The 23,568-nt window shown below is 28.6% G+C and overlaps 1 protein-coding gene across 2 annotated transcripts in view; it reads left to right on the plus strand.

The window, feature by feature from the left end:
- LOC111618178 (PAN2-PAN3 deadenylation complex subunit pan3-like) overlaps positions 1 to 23,568 on the plus strand; it is a 133,325-nt gene that overhangs the window by 31,590 nt on the left and 78,167 nt on the right. For both annotated transcript variants that reach the window (XM_023359642.1, XM_023359641.1), the window contains exons 3-6: positions 12,741 to 12,832; positions 14,353 to 14,397; positions 20,505 to 20,627; positions 23,273 to 23,435. In XM_023359642.1, coding sequence (XP_023215410.1) covers positions 12,741 to 12,832; positions 14,353 to 14,397; positions 20,505 to 20,627; positions 23,273 to 23,435 — 423 coding nt within the window. The remainder of the gene's footprint in view (positions 1 to 12,740; positions 12,833 to 14,352; positions 14,398 to 20,504; positions 20,628 to 23,272; positions 23,436 to 23,568) is intronic.

Raw genomic sequence — 23,568 nt, forward strand, 5'->3', positions numbered from 1 at the left:
AATGATTAGATTAGAATCAAAAGAATAATAAGTTTGATGATAATGTTTTGTTATAGCAAAAATTATCAAAAGTGTCTGTCAATTTCAACAATATCAAGGAAACTGCTTTTGGAACTTGATCCTTAACTAAAATTTCATTATCTGTTAGTGTTTTTTCACTTTTAGACTTTTTTACAAATCATTTTCATTGCATTTGAATGGATTACTTATTAAACAACTACAAACCTTTACGGTGTGATATTAAATAAAAATTATCAAGAAAAAAGTTCCCACAAACGTTTTCAAACCGAAGTAGGTTCTTCCTCAGGTGAAAAAACTTAAATACATAAAAAACATTCGATGGAATACAAAAATTTGAATGAGATATGATCAACGAAATCCATGAGTTCTACCGCTGACGTCATCAATAGACATGCGTATTCTTCCGATGTAAATGTTTTTAATTTTATAGAATATTTCCTCTGTCATGTATAAGCGTTTCCCACGCTAGGGATAGAGACAATTCATCCTTATTATTAATACACCTGTTGTCTTGGGCCGCTTTATATATAGAAATTGCTTCGATCCATCTTAGATGCTCGGTATGCGGTGTGGAGTGGATGATTCTAGCCTCGTTAAATCTTGGATCGATGTCTGGATCCATAGCATAACGAGCCAGTGCAGTAGTTAGTCTTTCGTGTTGTATGTCAGCCATGTGTTCCTTTATTCTGACACCTAATGAGCGCTTAGTGGATCCAATGTATAATAACTCTTCATTACAGCGATGATCAATCAATGGGATGACATATACTCCCGATAGCAAGTGATTGTTAGGAGCATCCTTAGCATTGCGGAGTATATTAAACACTGTAGGACATCTCCTGTATGTGATGTTGATGTTTTTCTTTTTGGCAATCTCGGAGTAGAGCTTCTGTAAACATGGGTTGTAAGTGACAGGAACTCTGTCTTTAGGATCCGGTCTGTCTTCTTCTTGTAATGCATCTTGTGCGGAAACTTGGGGATGACGTAGTTTCTTGGATACGTTATTCATAAGTTTGTGATAACCATGGCGTTTCGCTATATTAGATATGGTTCTAAGCTCAGATTTTAGAGCAGCTGTGGTTGAGGAATGAGTATAGGCCCGCTTAATTAATGTGTTGAACGCCGCCATTTTATAATGGAAAGGATCACATGAACCTATTGGTATGTATAGCGGTTCTGCTATAGGTTTCCTGTATACCTCCGTGCGGATCATCGCTCCATCTACATCAATGCTAATATCCAGAAAATGAACGTGCGTGTCGTGTGCTTGATCCAGTTCCAGCGTTAAGCCGTATCTGTTGTCATTGACCAACTCCGTTCGAAAACATTTGTGGGAACTTTTTTCTTGATAATTTTTATTTAATATCACACCGTAAAGGTTTGTAGTTGTTTAATTTTGCTTTAACACGGTGTGGTTGAGAAGTTTGGATTACTTATCTTCATGAAACTGAAATCAAATACTTCTAATAAAAAACTTCACCTTTTTGTAATTGGAACCAAGTTCACTCTGATAGCTTCACCTTATGCCACATTTATTTCCTTTTAAGTAACTGTTATGTTATTCTCAAAAAGCAATATTATTCTATCATCTTTAAAATGGATATTATCTCTCTTGTCTTTCGGAATGATTTCTAGAAATAATTTTAATATAATTAATCTTAGAACTGTCGTCGTCGTGTAAAATCATAGTAGAATAAGTGTAATGCTTATTTTAAATTTTTTCAATTTCTTTTTCTAGATGATGATTTACCATATTTCTGTTACAAAGTTCAATAAGCTATCAATCCTAGTTTAAGAAACCAAGTATTATTTAATGATCTGAAAAATTTGAGAAAATCCTGTTTTAAGAAACTGAAATATTTTATGTTCTTAATTCTTAATTATTGTTTCCTCTAAACCAAACGATTGCTGTAATTAATTGGACTATTATTTTGCTACTATTAATAATTAGATACTAAGCAATTTGGTATTAAAGGTAGATGTTAGGTGCTATCTCTTAAGTAAATTAATAATTTATTAAATAATTTAGAAAGTCTAGAAGAAAAGAACTAGCCTGGAGTGGGATTTGAACCTGCAACCTCCATTTACCATGCGGTGTGCTGCCAGTTACGCCACCTGGACCTTTGAGCAATTCTTTGCTTCCAGATGTATTTAAATATAGATATCACCATTTATGGTTACTCATAGCATCTGCTAGGGATGTCTCCTAAGCCCACAGCCTAATTACTTTTCCACTATGGTATTCAGCTAGCTATTGCTTTACCCAGCATGATATATATATATATATAAAATGAACATCATGCATCAGGCTTTGGGATGTTTATTATAGTTTCCTCTAGTTTTTGTTATTATATTACTAAAATGCTACACTAACAGATCATTCAACTTCTTGCAGCTGGATGCTAAACCAATATTGCTTGTTGATAATTTATTTGGAATTAGAACAAGTTTGCAAGCTTATCTATAAGTTTGAAAGTAACAATGCTCTATTCTGAACTAGTTTTTCCAGGCTTAAAAAATTTAATTAATTTCATCTTAATGTCTTAATCATTGAAAGTACCAAATGAGGGCACTATGTTTATCTGCAGTATCAGATTATGAAATAATTAAATAATTTAATAAGTCTAATTACATTTATTATTTATCAAATAGCCTTTAATCCCTTTTTTATGATATATAGTACGAATATACTTTTTAACACATACAGTCGACCTTCCTATAACACAGGTTCCTACAATTCGGATTCCTATATCATGGCGAAAAAATTGCGACAGTATTCGTACAAACATGCTAAAAAAAAACTCATATAATTTGGTAAAACGTTATTGCCGACTCGTGTCGCAACAGGATTGGTCGAATCTGGACCAATAGCAGATATTATACAAACTGTTGAGTTTAAACGAGCAGCGGACCTACTAAAAGCCATTTATTATTTAACGTCCATAAAAATTATATTTATATTAATGATGTCTCCAAAGTTCAGCGAATTTTTCGCAAAAAAGTAATTTATCAGGAAGCATGCGAGCGCCATTTGATGACAAGCTCCACGACGAAAACAAGCTTAAGCAATGGCATAGTCGAACGGTGCAGGCTTGATAAGTAATCCTACAATTTTTGGTTTATAGCATAGTTTATATGGATTATTCCCAAAAAATTATACATATATTGGAAATGTTGAGTCAAATTAGTCTAGAATCTATTAATTTTATGGAAGAAACCTTTCAAACAGCACGTAGTCCATAAACTGCATACGTGCCTGGCTGTGATTGGCTGGACTTTTAGAAAATGGATTTATAAAAACCGGAACGTATCTACCATGTTATAGGGGGGTCGACTGTATGTAGTAAATTATTTTAATGAAACCTTGTGATTAAAATAACTTACTATATATGTGTTAAAAAGTATATTTGTACTATAAATCTAATTACACCCTCACTACTTACAGTAATAATATTAATAATAATCTATGTTCCCTTTACAAATATGATAAACAGAAATGAAATGAAACTAATACATAACAAATCTATGGTTTATAACTTTATAAGTGAATATATGCTGTAAATAGAATATTTTATGTAACAAGCAACATTTAAAATTCTCTCTCTTTAAACACATTTAATAAATAAAGCAAATTTTAAACAGATTATTTAGCTGTTAATAATTTAAAAATGTTTTTTACTTGATATATTTTGTAAATTTGTGAAAATGCAATACAGAAATTATAAGGAAAATATTTTTAAATATATTTTTCCTTGTTTCTTATTTTGTATTTGCTGTTATTTTTGAAAAATAATTTGTTTCTATGTAGAAATTCAGGAAAAATAAATGCCACAGGGCGAACGAGTAAAGAAAAACTTCATTTAGATTTATTTTTTAAAGTTCCATACTGAATTTTGATCTTGTTGATATGAAAGTAAATATCTTAGGATAGTAACCTTAAATAATAAACCTAAACATAGTAAAAATATAGAAAACTTTAAAAACAGTTTATTATCCTTGCTAGTTTTTATTATTATTAAATTATAATGAAATGATTTCAAATGCTGATTATAAAACTCATGTTTAGAGAGAAGCATAAATTGGATTTTAGCATATTAATTATGTCATCCTGATGATGACTAACAATTTGACAACAAAACTAATAAAAACTACGTACTTATGTATGTATGTCCTATTAATTATTATATAAATGACATACATATATACAGGGTATATTTTTTATCTTGAGACAATGAAATAACTTAATTGGATTTCATTATTTTGGGAAAAAGGCATAGACAAAAGTTGTAGGGTTTCGAAGGGCCAATCAATTTGTGACCTTGTATGTGACCTTCAAGGTAATTTGAGGGTCAAGTCTTTTTTTCAATGGGAACACATATTTTTGATCTCGGCAATGGAAAAAGCAGGAAATTTCACAACTGGATATACCTTTGACCTTATGGTCTAGGTCAAAGGTCGAGATTATTTGAAGGTTTAAATTATAAGCTTTCTCATACCTTTTATTACTGGAATAGACAGGGATGTAAAAGTTACATTTTTTCATGACCATATTACTTTTACCTTTAAAAGCATTCACTACTTTTGGCACTACCTTGAAGTAATGATGTTGATGTAATAGTTTTCTGCTCCCTTTGAAGTGCTTATTTTCAGTAAGTCCCCTTGCCTCTCACTATCGCAGTACTTGTTTTCAGTGAGTTCACTTTACTTCTCACCATTGCTTGAGATGTTGGTTTCTGGGAAAATTTTATAACAAATGTTCAAAATGATTCCATTGCACTTTGATGCATTTGTTGAGCCACGTTTAAAATTGTCATGCTTGATAGAGGTCAAATTTGGGGTACTGAAGGTCATGGCTGATTGTGAAATTTCCCCTAGTTTCCATGTAAATGAAACTTTTACCTCCCTGCCTATTCTAGTAATAAAAATTATGGTTTCCCATTAGAAAATGCGTGTAATTTAAACCTTAAAATAATCTTGACCTTTGACCTAGACCATAAGTTCAAAGGTATATCTGGTTGTGAAATTTTCCGCTTTTTCCATTGCCGAGATCAGACGTGTGTTCCCATTAAAAGAAACAGACTTGACTTTCAAATGATCTTGAAGGTCAAGGCCAAGGTCACCAATTGATTGGTCCTCCGAAACCCTACAACTTTTGTCTATACCTTTTTCCCAAAATAATGAAATCCAATTAAGTTATTTCATTGTCTCAAGATAAAAAATACACTGTGTGTGTGTGTGTCATTTATTTTTCCAATAAATATTTTTAAAGTCTTTTGGCATTAACTTTGGATCTTAATGTTAAAATAGTTTGTTTTAGGATTCTATTTTAGTGATTTAATATTTAAATCATCAAGTTACCTTGGAGATTTATATATCTAGATCTAGATTTGAAACATTCAAGATACAGTGAAACCTCGATATATGACCTTAATCCGTTCCTGATGTTTGACTTATACTGAATAGGACGTATAACAAACCAACCTTTCCCATAAGAAGTAATGTAAAAATGATTAATCTGTTCTCATGTAAAAAAATGGCTGGCTTTAAACACCTTGCTTTCCTGGCTAGTTCCTGCTTGATTTTTCATGAGATCATCATGTATCTTTTTAGCTTTCTCGCAAATAATTGCTTCTGATACGCTGTCTCCAGCACACTGTTTTTCAGTTATCCAAAGCAAAAGCAATTTCTCAACATGATCTAATGTCTTCGATATCTGTTTAGAAATTGATTTAACCCCTTTCACAATGTTAGCAGATTTAATAATGTCTTTATTTTTCATGATTGTCGATATCGTCGTTCTCAGAATACGGTATGCAACAGTTAAAATCTCGAACACACATGCCATCTTCATTTGCCTTTTTGCAATTCATGATTAATAAAAGTAATAAAATTTTACTTACAGATTAAAATCAGAAGAAACCTAACAAAGTTGTATTAACTGTGGCACCGCGAATGTCTAGTTTGGTCTAGTACACTGATAGTACTACTTGTTCATAGATGGTGCGTGTAATTGAAGTAAGTCGTAAACCGAGCAAAATTTGTTTCATCCAAACAGGACATATTCCAAATTTGACGTATTCTAAAGCAGATGTATACCGAGGTACCACTGTACTTGTAAACTGTTTTTCAATTAAAATTTGAAGCCAAGAAGTTTTGAAAGTATTTATTGGTTAAATAAATGACTTATATATACAGTGATTGGTTAACAAACAAATCAGATAACAAACACTTTTGTAAAAGTTTTTTATGTTCAGATAATGAATACTGATTGAACTTCCCTTGTCTTTGGGCAACAATTCAGAACTTTTTGGAGCATGGGAGATGTCGACATCAATGCTCAACCCAGTATATACTGATCAGTATTCCTCCAAACTTTGAAACTCTCCCTTGTGATTCCAGCCTTTTATTTTTCTGACAGAAACAAGTCTTTTATAGTATTCATGAGACTGTTGGGCGGGCACTTGTTAAGTTTTGCATGGGATTTTATTTTTGAAAGGTGAGAGTATAATAGCAAAGGTAGAGTGGGCAGATGTCTGATGTTGCTGGGCAGTATGGCTTGAACAGGTCTACAGTAGGCCGCAGTTCAATCTTATCTAAGAAAGATACTGTATAATCGAGAAGACTCAAGCAACTAAAGGAGTAACAAAAGTCACATCTGAGAAATAATGAACATTGAAGAACTCATAATAGAACCTGAAACCGATCTGATGACAGAACAACACCAAGAAACTCGGCGAGATGTTTTCTTCTGAAAAAGAGGATTAATGCGGATATCTGCTATTAAAGATCTTTTGAAGAAGTGGGAGGATGTCAGAACAACGGTCTTAGAATGGCATCCAAACCAGGTTGAGGTTAATAGGCTTAGGGATCTCTACAATTACAACGCTATTAATTACTTCTGAAAAATCCTAAAGAAGAGAGAAAAGCAATCGACATTAGATAGATTCTTTAACACCTATAAATGGAAAAAACATGACTAATAAAAATGAAAGACTGTGTACGAGGGCTGTTTGGAAAGTTCGCGGCCTCAAATAGAACAACAAACAAAATAATGTTAAAACTTTTTTTATTTTTCAATGTAGTCTCCTTTATTAGCAATGCACTTATTCCAGCGATGTTCTAGCTTTTTTATGCCATTACAATAGGTCGATTTGTCAAGGTGTGCAAAATACTCGTTTACTTCAGAAATGACTTTGTCATTTGAGTGGAATCTCTTTCCAACCAAGAATTATTTTAAATTTGGAAAAGGGTGGAAGTCACTGGGGGCCAAATCAGGTGAGTACGGTGAACGTGGAACTAATTGGAAGCTAAGTTCGTTTATCCACGTTTGTTCAGTGATTCTGGCATATCGTGGTGAAACAGAACCTTCTTCAAGTGTGGCCTCTTCGATTTCTTTCTTCAGTTTCTCCAAAAGTATACAGTAATAGACAGCATTGATGGTCTTTCCTCTTTCTAGGTAGTCAATAAAGATGATTCCTTTAGCATCCCCAAAAAACCGAGNAAAAATGTGTGTATAAATTTTACATATGAAAAGCATTTATATTGGTTTCTTTTATTTTAAAAAAGTATTACTTTATTATTATTTTAACTACTAATACTTTTTCTTTTTTAAATGACTTTTGGGAGTTAATGGAGCTTAAAATAGTAAATTAAATAATAATAAATATATATTTTAATGATTTCTAGAAAAAATGTTTGAAGTTACCTTATAAAATTTCATTATTAACAAACATACTATTTGTTATATGATAACATATCATCAAAAAAGACCAAATAAACATTTTTTGTTTATAAATGTAGATTAATTCTAAAATCTGACTACAGAGGATGATAGGAAGGGGAGAGGATGGATGAATCAATGATTGCCTTCTGACAAGGAAGGGAAAAGAGAGTTCTACTAACTTTAATACACAGTTGACAACTAGCCAGACACTTGTTAAAGATTGGGAAGAATTGTTTATTTACTACTAGGATTCTTTCCAAACTTTAACAATTGTCTGTCATCTGGATTTTAAAATTAATAGGAACTCTCCCTTCTTATGACACTTCCTGTTGACTGGTCATTATTCAAGTAGCTATACTATTCTATTCTATAGTTATTTTTTGGAAACTGTCCACATTTATTATATAACCACTGAAGATGAACTTTTGTGCTTGAGAGCATTTGAGAAATTTAATTGAAGTTTGTTCCTTTTCATCGATAAAGCATATTTGTTTATTATCTAAGGATTCACTTGAGATCCTCTGCATGCTATCTTTAAAATTACATTTTTAAACTAGAATAATAATAATAATTTTCTAAATGGTAAGAAAGTTCTGAGATTTTTCTAATTATTTGAAAGTAAAGTAAATTAGACGAAATTAGTATAATAAACTTTATAATGATTTATGAAATATAATTTTTATTCAAATTTTGAGATAAGATTCAGATAGAGTTGAAAATATATTGTACATATATGAATATTTGTTGAAAAACTCACATTAACAGCTACTATTTCTGAATTACTATTATCATAATCTACTTCAGTTGATATGGTTTTAAAATTTCCATTAATAATTCAAAATGTTTTTTGTTCTGAACTTGTTTGGAAATCATTATCTTGATCAAAGAAACATAACAAAGAAAATAGTAGCTTATTGATAAACTTTTTATTATTCATCCTAAGGCTGTTTTCTGGATATATTGTATATCTAGTAGTTTAGAAATAATATAATTAATTCAAATTGGAAACACTTTATATTTATAAAATAAATAATTATAACTTGGCTATGTTATCAAAAACTGTAATAAATTACTGATTTTTATATATAGATAGATATGATGTTAGTTGAAATAGCTTACTTCTGTCAAATTTTTAGACTTTTTTTTAGACAAATAGTTTCATAATAAATTGTTTTGTTTAGAGTTGGCAAAAATAGTTCTGCATATAATGATCGAGAAAAATTTTATAGAAGTTGAATAAAATTTGTTTAATTGTTTACTAAATCTAATTACTTTCTAGATAGTCTACAAGCAAAGATTATATTTATTTGAAATTAGAGATCATATGAAATTACAGTATTTACATGTTATAAAAATGTAGAAATGATAATTCATTAATATCAAGAAAAGTAAGTCTGAAAATAAAAAAAATTGTATTTGTGAAGATGGTATACTAGCCACTGTGGTAATTCATGTGAATTATTTAATGCTTCTTTAATAGTGATATTTTAATGAGTGCAGTTTCCCAATTTTTCCAAAAAATTTTTCTGATTTTTTTTAAAATCTGTAACGAAAGGATTACGAGACAATTCTTTAATTATACTTGGATATTGCTTAATCTGAGATGTCTTGTTAGATTGACAATGCCGGTATTATGAATTCATGCAAATGGTAAGAATTTTGTCCAGGTGGTGTGGAGTTTACAACCTTTAAACAAAATAAAATGCCCCAAAATAAATAATAATGATAACTAAATAAAAGCTATGAAAATAAAAGACAACACTTGGGCTTAACTCTGCACTCTTACTTTCACAATCATAAATGTACTATTTTAGATGTAATGTTGGATAAATTGAAATAAACGTCCAAATTTTGTGGTTTTTTTTTTGAGAGTTGGAAGTAACTGAATTGTTTAATTAATTAACTTTTTTACTTTCTATTTGTAATTTGTAAAACAAAAAAAAATAGTGTGTTATAAAATATAATTTAGCCAAATTGTTTTTATTCCTGGTTATGAACAGTGAAATTAAACTATTTTTATATATAACTTTATATTTTATTAGAAAAGACTTTTTTTTAATTTTATAATTTATATCATTATCTGATGTTATAAACAAACTAATTAATATAATCAATGTAAGAAATTTAATTATTTTTTATTATTTTAATTGTCTTTTTTTAGAAGACAGTTAACCTAAATGAATTTAAACTGTTAAATGTAATTTATATTTGAAAGCTGAATTTCACTACAAACAAGCTGTTTGTAACTATTTTTGTAATTTTGTTGATGTTTGTACAGGAAAGTTCAAAAATATTTCTGTTGGAAAAGTTTCTGGCTACGATATTTTAGATTGTTTTCTTCTCCATAGAATGGTTGTTTCTTTCCGTAAGTGGAAATGATTCAATTTATTATAATATACTACATATTTCTGGAGTTAACTTGATTAAGTTTAAACAGTTATTCTAAAAATATCATTTTTTATAATAATTTGGATATGCTACTTTTTATGATGATTTTTGGAGTAATTTTATATTTTTAATAATTATTTGTAATATAAAAATTCAGGAAAAATGCCTACAAATAAAAATACTGTGTTTTCTTGATATTGACAAGTGTAATATACAACTGAAGAAGAATGTTGATACGAGTAAAATTCAACTCTAGAGATTGCAGCAATAAGTTCATTGGAATAAAAACATTTTCAACTAGTTTGACTAGTCTTCAGTTACATTTGAATATAAAGTCGTAACATAAAAGAATGCAAGATAACAATTTAAATAACTTATATAAAAGAACATAAGATATAAAGTTTAAAAAATAGTGTGTATAAAGTTTAAAGGAACATTAAATGTTCCTTTTAAACTTTATACACTCTATTTTTTTTATACATTATATTTATATTTAAATTTTAAATATAAATATAATGTATAGGAATAATAAATGCTAAATAAATATAAAATAATTTTTTTTTTCTTCGTGGACTGGTAAAATTATGGATAATTTTCTGTGGATCTACAGTATATGCAACTATGAAAATTATGCTTATTTATTAAGTTTGTATAGGTTTAACTAGTTTTACTATATGTAACAAATATGTATAGTAACTCTAAATTACTTTTTAAATATCACCTGTAATCAACTGCACTAGCTTCAGTATGGTCAAATATTTTTCTTTGGACCAATAGAATTTTTTTGTAGACCAGTGGTTGAAAAACACTGATCTAAAAGATTGTAACTAGATAGAGTTCATAAAGTGACCTCCATGCATTAGAAAGCATGTCAATATCCCAATGATTGATGCATGAGACCTTCTTATTAAACTTATAAATTTGTAATTTCTCTAGATGGCTAAGAGTGCTGATATTAGTGGTAAGCCTGATGACTTTCACTTGTTCCCTATTCACTTGCATAAGCTGCTAATGCTGTGTTAGAGAGGTTCTTATCACTTGCGTATAAGAACCTGGCATAGATTATGCCCAGTGGTGCTTATGTAGATAAGTTTTGATGTAAAATGTTTGTCGTCTATTGGGGATGGAGTAAATTTCAGAGGCAGAGTTCTGATCATATGCTATCTATCATTTATTAAAATATGAAAGACAGTTGGGTTTTGTCTACATACCAATGTAAGATTGTTAGAGTTGGCTGTCCTCTTGTGTATCTTTTTATATTTTAAATTTTTCTCATGTTCCTTTATTTAAAACTTGTGTATTTTGTTTTTTTTATACTTTGTATCTTATGTTCTTTTATTTAAATTATCTTGCATTCTTCTTATACATTGTGATCTTTAGTTATATTTGAATATAACAATAAGATAAACTGGTCACTAACATTTTTATTCTGATGAACTTATTGTTGGAATCTCTAAAGTTGAATTTTACTTGTTTTCTTGATTCTAATGCACACCTGTTTTAGACTTTTATTGTTTCCAGAATTTATTGGGCACAAAGTTGACTTAATGCAGCTTTTTTTCATGTCATTTCTCCTCACTGTTTGTCAATTCGCATGAATTATGTTGTCTGTGTAGATGTAGTACGTTCATTCCACTACTTCAGTTTTGGTTTTGTAATCCAAATAGTATAAATCATTATTCTTTTTTAAATGTATACTTATTTTTTTCATTTTTAATTTTATAGATTTTAACTGTGTGTTTTTTTCATTTCACTTTCTTTGCTCTTGTAATATATATAACAGAAGGAAAGTATGATAATTGGTCAAAAACGACCCCCCCAAGGTTTTTAGTTTTGGACTCTGACCTTGAAACATCAAAAAATGCAAGAAAATTTTAGGGGTTTTTTTGTGTGAAAGCACAATTTTGTTTATCCTCAAATAATTCTTCTATATTCATTTGTTTATCCTCTTTGAAGCTTAATAACTCCTGTGTTTTTTGTCAAAAATTTCTGAAATTTTGCAGGGGGGATATCAATATCTGTGTATAACAGATATTGATGCTATTAAATTTTGGTAATTAAAAGGTCAATTGGGTGGGGAAATGCAGGGAGATTATGTATCATATCTCAAGTAGGGTTGGATTTAATGACAATTTTACTCATTATTAGCATTTAAAATTTTTTATAAAACCCTTCCTTACCCTCAAAATTAAGCTTTTTGTCATTTTATAGTAATTAAAAACAAAAAGTTTTTAATAAAATATCATAACAGATGATACCATCCAAATTATAAACGTTGCTGGGAAAGTTAAGCAACTTATTGCTGGATTTTTTTTAATATGGGGGATTGCTTATTGGGCATCATCATGTATCTTTTGCGTAAAGGTAATTATGAATTCTGATATATAAGAATAGGTTTGTTATATAAGAATATTGTATGATTTTATAAAATCATAAATTATTAATAATATTTAAGCAAATTAATACCTTGCTCTTTTCAGTTTTCACTTCTTAGACAATCAAGAATATTTAGATAGAATTATATATTCATATAAACATTTTTGAGTTTACTAATTTCATTTTCTAAGTTTTAATAATATTGATTATTATAATTAATTTTTGTTTTTAGGATCTCATAGTCCTGCCATGGATCCACTTTTCCAGGCATTTGCTGCACCACCTACTCTTCCTCCTGAATCCAAATTACAAACTTACTTAAACGTAAGTTATTTTCTTAAAATATTAATGTGTGCATGTGTGTTTGTATATGTTTGTACTTTATATAATAAGTAGTTTGAAATTACTTACAAATATATCAAAATTATATATAAATTTATTTTGTAATTGAAATGTAAATTATATAAAATACAAATTAAATACATTCCATAAAAAAATTACTATCTTCTAATGATTGTGTAAGCACCATATGCGTTTGCATGTGCACATACCTATCTAACAATCTTTAAATGATGCTAAGGGTCTTTTCCACAAACTTTATTTTTTTTTATTGGGATAATTGCAATCAAAATTATATTAAACTTTAGAAATTATATGAAAATTTGCTTATTTTGTATAATAATAATGTATTTATCTAATTTTTGTTCTCTATTAAAGAAAAAGTGGAAAACTGTTTATTGTGCTCACTTTTGATCTTGCCTGTACTTTACTGTACTCACTGTACTTTATTGTACATACTGTACTCATTTTGGGCAATTCTGGTTTTATCATCTCTGCATTTGAACAAAATGTTAGTTATTAAAAAATGCATAAATTAAAGGTTTATTAACTATAGTTATCATCATCATTAATTAATAGTAATTCAGCATATAATTAAAAAAATAAATGACAAGAATTTAAACTACCTGTACTATGAACAAATGAGAATTAATATTTAATGTTTAAAACACTTGTTAAGATAATAACAATTGTACTTGATGCACAGAGCATAAAACATCAATTTAAACTGTCTGTTTATTTGAAGCTAATGACAATTATAACTGAAATTCTAATCAGCAATTTTTAATCATATTTTAAATTTATTTCATTTAAAATGTATGCTCTCCATCTGAAATTAGTAGTGGCTTGCCCCTGTACATCATACTTTTCTTTTAACAATAGAGTCGTGTCAGTTATCTATTAACTCCTTTCAGGGGAAAGTTTTGAATTGAATAACATGACTTTTGGTTTGCATCAGAAGTTTGTATATACTTAATCGGGACCTCCAGCTCCTAACATTTCCTTACCTGGTCTTGTCTTTCATCTATCTAACTTCATTCTTGATATTAAGGAAAGATAGATGGATGGATGACAGTGGAAATTTATAGGTCTACAATTTTTTAAAATTGCAGCCCAATTACAATAAATGAAGTTATATAAATATATTCTGAGATGTGCTAATTCTGATAATTTGACAACTGATGATAATATTCAAAACTACAATAAGTAAATTATACTGTACTATACATATTAATCTGTATAGTATGAAATATAATAGTGTTTCTAAATGTAAGTTTTAATTAAAGTCTCAAAAACAACACATTATTATTGCTAACAATACTGAAATTTTTTTATGTTTAACTTGTTGACTATGCATTTTCTTATACTTTTTCCAATACTCTAAATTTCAGAAGACTTTGTTCTTTAAATAGAAAATATCTGAATAGATTTAATTAAAACAGCATTAATTTTAAAATTTTAATTCAAAAAAATTGTTTTAACTATTGTATATTATATATATACAGCAGGACCTCGCCAAACACGATCAATATGTTCCAAGATTCTCTCATGTAAGTGTAAATTTGTGTAAAAATAGCAAGTGTTATTAATTATTAAGTATTTCCTATACTAACATGCCTATCACACACTATTTTTAATTTAAATATGGTAAATAAACATTATATTAACAAGAAATAGCATGATACTATAAACCCTAAAAACAACTTTAAAAAATTTTGGAAGCTAACTTTTAATTTTCTCACTAAATCTAAAGTTTTAATTTTTTTTTCTAAAAATAAGCACTGTATAGCTTTGCTTCGGCTTATCAGAGCTACCATAATTGCTATACTTGCATTTTGGAGCAAGAATAATTGAGATGCTATGAGATGTCATGCATCTTAACAAATGGTACCAATTTAGAGCATAATTAAGAATTTTTATTTCATGTATATTTTTTTTCCCTTTCTTTTTTGGATTATCAATAGCAAAAAACCTGAAACTGTGTGTAACAAATCTCTATATGTCAGGGTCCTACTGTATTATATATACAAATTAATGATGATCTTAAATAAATAATTAGAATTATATTAATTTATATCTTGTATTTTTGAAATATTTGTGTTAATTTTAATTTTTTATACTTTTAAAATTTTCTTGAAGAATTCATTATTATAAAATGGATACAATAATACAAAAATACAATAAAAATTTTTATATTTTGACATTTTGTTTTTCAGAATATATTCCAACTTAGAACTTGTTATAAAGTTATAAATATTCACAAGTTTTCAGAGAAGGTACTGTAGTGCCATCGTCATACTGCTATTAAGATACTGCGTGAACTGTGGAACTGCAGAACTATAGAACTGAGAATATAATTGATTTTGAAATGACTAATTGAAATTCGTTCGTAACACCCACTTTATTAGAAATTATAAGGAGAGATTTTCAATCATATACAAGTTAAAATTTTTTTTAACGTAAAGAAAAAACTTGCTATATGCATCATGGGGAAATATCTTTTAAAATTGATAAAAGTTTAAATTAAGAGAACCTAAATCATATTTTTTGTTTCTAGAAAATAATTGGCAAAATTGACTTCTATAATTTTACTAATATTCCGTTGTTGTTATCTATCAGGAAACATTTATATTGCTGTATAATTCATAAAATAGTCCAAAATATTCACAGAATATCAGAATTAAGTCTAATGTAAAATTTTTGGATTAATGCATAGTCTCTTTTAAAAACTTGTATTTTCTAATATATTTTCAGATGGACAGTCATTTTCACCAATTAGTACTCTAAAATTATGGAATAATGTGAGAGAATGGCTACCTTTGGAATATCCATATATTTGAATACGTTATTAAAAGCAAAGCCTATGATTACCAAAAAATGTTTAATTATAGGAGTCTTGACTCTTATAAATATTTTTCAACTGGTAAAGTAGGTGAAATTTTAATTGTCACAAAACATTTGTATCTTTAAGTAATCATTCTGTATGGACTTGTGTATCTAATGATAGCAAAGTTATTTATCTAGCTGAATATACATTTATGACTAGTTCCCATTCTCTTAAATTTTCATCATCTGGAAATGAATATAGCTGGAATGGCTGAATATGTGGACAATCTTGAAGCACGATGTTTTTGTGTGTATTGCATACAGCTTTAAACCACTTGAACTCTCTGGCTATTATGCAGTTTACCACTGCACACTATCTATCTGAACTGGTTTTATGACATGTCACCAATGAAAAACTAAAAATTGCAGACCTACAGTAACAACTAACAGTATCTTAATGGCTACCAAAGACATGCCCTCATGTGACAGAATTCAAAAACACATTCTGAAAACTTGTGGATAATGAAATTTCTTTAACTTCTGACTTTTAGTATATTTATAATTTTACTGATTTATATTTTGGAAATTATAAATTAAGAAACTTACTCAACTGATCTATTAAATTTGAAATAAAGGAGTTTAAGTGAATAGTTATTGTTATTAATGTCTTTTTTCTGATATTCAGGGAATTGCACATTTCTTTCTCTTGTAACTCCATTTTCACCTTTACTAGCCTATTCTAATAAAATAGATTTTAATCAAATGAGCTTTCATTCAGTTTCAATGCATAAAATATAAGTTTTGCAAATATAATATCACTTTCTGATTGAATCATTTCTATTAATTTAAGTGTAAGTTTTCTTGAACCCTGACTTTTTATTGTTTATTTCATAAATTCTTTTAGTTTAAGATTAGATGAAATATCGATAAGGTTTTTTTCTTAAATTGAAATTTTCTTGGATCACTTTCAACACAGGACAACTAATCCATTGTACTTGGTGTTGTCAGCTTCCATCAATCTTAGATTTTTTTTTTTTTTGTTTGTTTTGCTTCTGTATTCATTATTGAATGTCTTAACTTCTCATTACAGTTTTTTAAAGCATTTTCTGCATTAAAAATGTAAATGATTTCAAAAAGTTTTATAATTTTTTGTATTCTGCTTTAAATGAAATTTTCATCATTCTCTCATGTCCTTCACTAACTTCAGAAACTAATAATTCTGTTCTTATAGTCCATTCTTTTAACTTTTAATCCAAACAGTTAATAGATAATGGATGACAAGAATTTTATAAATTTTCTTGTGTTTCCATCTTATTGATTAACCATCTGTCTTACTTTAAATTATCTTTAAACTTCTTCAGATTTCTTTAATAACTTAGTCTGAAGAATTTGATGTAATTCCTGCTGACTGCATTTTTATTTTCCATTTTTAATAACTATTTGTACTATTTTGTAGACATGGTTGTTGCTAGCCATTATCTCATCTTTTCCATACCATTATCTTATTTTTCAAAATTAATCTTGTGAATATTTGTGAGGTTGCGACCAAAGTTTTCAACGTGAAAATGTGAACATCGGATGTTCAGTGCTACCATCCTGTAAACCTAGAAGTTTAACAATGGTACTTGGACTGTCAGTGGAATCATGCATGATGTTTCAAATGCCATTGTCAAACTTCTAGGCTTACAGGATGGCAGCACTGAACATCCAACATTCACATTTTCACGTTAAAAACTTTGGCTGCAACCTCACTACTAATAACAATTTTATTTTATTAAAACTCGGTATGCAAATAGAAAACTTTACAGCCGATTGCAGAGGCAACGTTTAGAAATCACCAGCGGTTTACAGATTGATTGGGCAGATTGCTGTTCAGAAAAATTTCATTGCAGAGACGGCATTTCTCGCCTGCCACAATATAGACAGCGATTAGAAACAAGTTATTTGACCTATTTTCTAGACTCACTCAACAGCAAGTTTAGATGGCTTTTCAATTCGAGTCAGGGATGTGGAGTCGCGTAAAAATCTACCGACTCCAACTTTTCCTTACCAATCCGACTCCGACTCCGGCTAAAACACCAAAACTCCATGACTCCGACTCCACAGCCCTGCCAGGGCTGTGGAGTCGCGTAAAAATCTACCGACTCCGACTTTTCCTTACCATCCGACTCCGGCTACAACACCAAAACTCCTCAACTCCGACTCCACAGCCCTGATTAGAGTGGTAGCTTTGTTTGTGGAAATGTTTAGATAAAAACAGATATCATTGTTTTGAGAAATGTTGTAAACGGTACGAATCGACAAAATTATTCATTAATTAATTGCTTGGAGCAAAAACAACAAAATTAAATACTTTAAATTTGTTTTAAATGTTCCAATTTCGATATTCAAATGGTGAAGACTTAAAACTTCAATTAATTTAAATCGGATGCATTTATTTACAATTCAAGTATTGTGTCAGTTATAAAACGTTAATGCATTTCGAAGTCATTGTACTGTTAAACAGAAATCTATAAACAGATTTCTGTAATTTTAATAATTACAGAAATCTGTTTATAGATATAAAAAAAAAAGTAATATTAATAATAAAATATTTAAAATTATTCATTTCGATAGTTACGAAGGGCGACAGTAATAAGATGTCAAAATATTATAATTCATTAAAAATCTATTCCAAAGACAAATTTCGAATTTGGTATAAATTTTCTGAATATGGATTTGTTCATATTTTAAACCATATTGGTGACGAAATTAAATATCAAAATGGAAAAGGATTGTCATTAATTGCTGAACAATGGTTTTGATGGTCTTAAGATTTTATTTCTGGAAGCTTTCGGAATATAGCTGGCGACCATTTCTGACATCACAAACAAATAATCCGATTGGCCGAACGACTCCTAAAACGGGAGTAAGAGCCAATGTTTTTCCGAAGTTCATTTAGAGAACCGCCATAAATAGACGATTGTCATCTTTGCAGCGCATTTTAATCCGCGGTTCAGCCAGCAAATGTCTATAGGCCATTCTGTTGATAAACGTCGTTTAACATAAACTCTGTCTCTGCAATCGGCTGTTAATGTTTTTCAAGCACACATGCTAATTTTCAGAAGTTAATTTGAATCAAACATAAGCAAACACTTGTTTGTTTGATTCAAATTAATTTAAACTAATGAAGATGATTGCATCCAGGTTTTTGATAGTTTTGTGATAATTAGATATTATCTTATTGGATCTATCATACATGGGTAAGGGAAATTACCCATGTATGATAGATCTGAGAAGATAATATCTAGTAATTGCAGAACTGTGAAGCATATGTGTCTGACATTTATTAAAATGCATAAAAACGGAAAACTAATAAAATAAAGCATTATTAACCTTCACTTATATTTCAATGATATTAATTTTATCTAGAATTTATCTTGTTTTTTGCTGGTTTTTAGAGCCTACTGCTTATAATTAAAATTGTTAAATTATTTTTTCATTTTGTATTATTTAAATATAGAATCAATTAACTCATATTAAGTGACTAAGTCTAATAAGTGATGATAAAAAAAAAATGAAGATGATTGAATAACATTATGATTTTTGTTCAGTTTCAATAACATATCTGCTATTTTTCTGACTTAATATGCAATTATTCCTGTATAAACATCTCAAAGCTTGATATATTTTATTATAAGCCAAACAAATTGTGAAAATAAAAAGTAACCTGATCTGTTCTGCTTTTTTTTTTGTCTGTCTCTTAAGGAATTTTTGTACTTTAGAATTTTATAATAATTTTTTTCTTATTATATAATAGATCAGGAGGATCTTAAGTTTTTTTTTCAATTTGGGAGCAAAATTGTCCTTCTGAGCTCAAGTTGTGGACTGTGTCTTCTTTTTAAGAGTATTTGGAAAATAAGATATTTTGAGTTTTTAATTAAATAGCAGAGTATAGAATTAGACTTAAATTTGCAATATAATTATATATTATCAATAATAAACCTATCTAAATCAGCATGATTCATCTACCAGTATATTATTGATAAGTCACTAGTAAATTTTTGTCAAAGTAAGATATTGATAGGTTTAGTATAATATATAAAAATTTGTAAAAGCATTTCATCAAAAGTGAGAGTTTTGGAACAGTTAATTGAAATTCTTTAAAAAACAATGTTGAATTTAGGAACATACCTATTTTATTCTGTTACTGATGAGTGCAAAAAAAAAAAAAAAAAACAAAAGGTATGAGAAATCACATTTAGAAAAATGTTGCAACTACCAAATAACAATGACACAAGCCAATTATCTACGAAGATTGTGTTGCCAGTTAGATCACCCTGCTATAGATGATTTGAAACAATATTTTTTTAGTCCACGATGAAGTAATGAAGTTATCCATATTACAACATACCAGTAATTAAACTTTTGTTTTTCACAGGATAAAGAAATAACATATATAAAAAATAAGCAAGACCGATAGTTTCATTATATTATTTTTGGCTTAATATTAGCCCAAAAAATCTGTCTGTTGATATTTGGCTAAAGAAATAGTATAAAAGGATCACTTTATATGAAAATACATGCAAAAAAACAGTATAGTGATGGTATATTTAGCTGTCTCATGTATTTATTTATTTGTTAAACAGTATACATTAATATGAAATTAATGAAATAGTAATATCAATAAGCATTAATTTCTGTTGCTTTTTAGCTTAATTATTTGATTTAAGAAATTACTTTGTATGTAATTTAAGTATATATTAAGTTAATGTTGAATGTTTTTATAATTTGCTTTTAATTTTCCCTTTTATCATTTTAAAAATTTAATATTTTACAATTTTGTAAACAGGCCACACCTCAACCAGTCTCTACTTCTGTGGAGAATTCAAAGTTTTTTGTGCCTCGTGTCAGCTTGCCAACAAGTGGAGTAACAAGTGCCATGGGAGCTCTAACAATAGATTCCAACAGAAAGGTTATTAATTTTTATTGTTTTAATTATAATTTGTATATGTATTAGAATTAATAAAATTATGCAAAATTTAATGTAAAATAGTGGAAGTAAAATGTAAATAAAAAATGTGAAATGCTTTTATTCTTTTAGATAGAATTAACAAATTTCTATAAAATTAATTATTAGTATGTGTGCAAGTATATATCTATGTATGTAAAAATAAACTGTATTCAATATAAGTGAAATATCTATATTGGATAACATGTTAACATTATTTTTAATTTTAACATACAATCTTTGACCATAATGTGTAATTTTTAGTTGTGTATTGAATTTAATATAAAACCTACTATAAAGTTAAATAATGAATAGTTTAATATTAATTTAAAATTTAAATTAATAAAATGGCCAGGACAATAATAATATTAAATACATAAGATATAAAAATAGAATAAACAATAAATGTCTTTGTAGTATGTTTTTTGAAAAACACATCTCAGGAACAACAGTTTCTACAGCAGAGTTATTTTTGACGTGTTTTCTATTATACTTATGTAAAATTTTAAATTTATTTATTTATATAGATATATTTGTTTGCTCCAACATCTAAAAACAATAGTAATATTCTTGATGTTATTTTTATTCAAATAAAGAAATGCAGATTCACATAGCTCACACTAATAAAATATAAAATCAAAATTTCGTATTCACATCCTCTGCAGAGACAAATCCAACCAAAATTCAGAATATGCAATCTGTGAGTGACATTTTTGAGGAAAAATAGTTTTAAAACCCATCACATGATATTTGAAGATGTGAGCAGAAAGAAACTGTCAAATGTGCGATATCTAAGAGTGCAATTGTAAAACAAATGAACCAGAAACCTAAATGTGAAGTGTAATGAATAAATTTTATTATGCTGTTGTTATTTACTTAAAGGAACTATCATAACTATCATGCTGTAGTGTCAAAAATATAATAGAAATTACTCAGTATGTCTTCTGTTTTGAAATATCAAAAACTACATCCTGTAATAATGTGCTCGATAATAGAATATAACTGATCTGTAGTTATATTTTTTCAGAATATTGTTCTATCTTTTGAGATTGGAAAACCCAATGCCAAAACAGCTCTGAAAATCCATGTTTTGAAGTGTCTCATATCCAAAAATCAAAGGGTTTAAAATGAAGTGAATAAGGTTTCTGTACCTCTATGAATGGTAGTTTCTATATAAGCAATTAATCCCAAAGGATTGTCTTTGAGTTATAAGCTATATTGAAGATAAAACTAATATCAGACACAGAAAAGTCTTGTGGATGACATTTTAATTATATGGAAATTTGACACACACATTGTCTGAGAACCTGATAAACAGTATGTTAAATAACATGATAAACAGCTGGGCTCTTTTTGAAACTAGAACAAATATCAGGCAAGAAGTATAATACTAGATATATATTGTGAAGAGTACTGGTAAAAATGGAATCGCAATCTACAGAAAACTGGCTTTTACATACTAACCATTACATTCAAGAATCCTGCAACTTACAAGAAAGCCTCTTTTGTGCATATATAAACATCCTTCAAAACACGATTCATTAGTATAAAGCTGATATGCCGATATATCTGTATCAGATAGGTATTGGCTACATCATCATAGTTCAATCAATGTAGATATACGCTTGGTTTGCCACTCTCTTGGACTTATCTTGAAGGGGCATTAGGTAGGAAGTTGTGCTAAAATGCTCATTTATTGTTAGTTGTGAATTAGTATAAGATTTAATGTCTTTCATATTTTTTGTGTGTTTTCTTATTTACCTTGGATATTTTACACAATATACAGTTGTGTGAAAAGGAAGCCAAAAATGGCAATTTTATTATTCCTGTTGCTCATTCCATGAAGTGTGCATTTCAGATCTCTGGAGTATTATTGTCAACATTAAAAAATGTTTGCCAAAAAGCAGTCAGTGAATATGATCCAAATTTTATTTTATCCATAAAGCATTCAAAGAAATTCTGGAAACAATGGCATTGTGATGTGATTGGAAGTGCAATCCATGGTTTCTATGTCAGAGTGAAGAAAGTCTTTTCAATTCTTAAATTATACTAACTGTATGAAAAGAAAAGCTTGAATTCTCCTTGAAAAAAAGAGATTTGCCTCTTCAAAGCACTTTTTTCTTCTAAAAACAGTCATCCTACATGTAAATATTCCCTTCTGTATCTGAAAAAAATGCCACCCCTATTTTACAAATAGATCGGTTTGGTTTGCATGTGTCTACTTGCATAGAAAGTTGTAACTAAGTTGACCTGACAATAATTTAATATCAATATTATGAAATTAGAAATTATTTTCTGCAATTTTACAGAAAAATAACTTTAACAATTAGAAATTGAACCTGTTATGCCTTATAAAGTAGCTGTTAAGCACAACTTCTCATTTATGCATAACTTGCTCTTGCTATTTATATCCTTATTCACTAATTTAATGCACATTTTCAAGTATAATTTTTAGTAGTAATCTATTAAATTTAGAGTTAATTCTATTTCGCAAGTTAGAAAATTCTAAGAAAAGTTTTATCATGCCAGATCTTTTAAATTTTAAATAGCTCACTTTAAATAATTACTGTATTTATCAGATTCAAATATCAAATGGAAATTTATTTTAGTTACCATCATCAAATGCTGCTGGTTCCCAGTTTATGCCAATATCCACAGTTATTGGGCCAAATCGTCTTACACACAGTGCAAGTTCACCTTCATTTACTCAGTTTGGAATTGGACCTACTCAGTCAGTCACTTCAGCATTTAGTCATTTTGGAGCTGTTACAGGTATTTGTTTAGTATTCTATTTATTAAATCTAGTTTTTACATGTGTAAAGTTTGATATTATTTACACTGGGTCTTCCAAAATAGAACATTACCATTTAAAATTATTATAATTATGATAATTATTATCTGAGAA

The sequence above is a fragment of the Centruroides sculpturatus genome, unplaced genomic scaffold (assembly GCF_000671375.1).
Source record: "Centruroides sculpturatus isolate CEXI.00-Female unplaced genomic scaffold, Cexi_2.0 scaffold257, whole genome shotgun sequence".
Classification (NCBI taxonomy): domain Eukaryota; kingdom Metazoa; phylum Arthropoda; class Arachnida; order Scorpiones; family Buthidae; genus Centruroides; species Centruroides sculpturatus.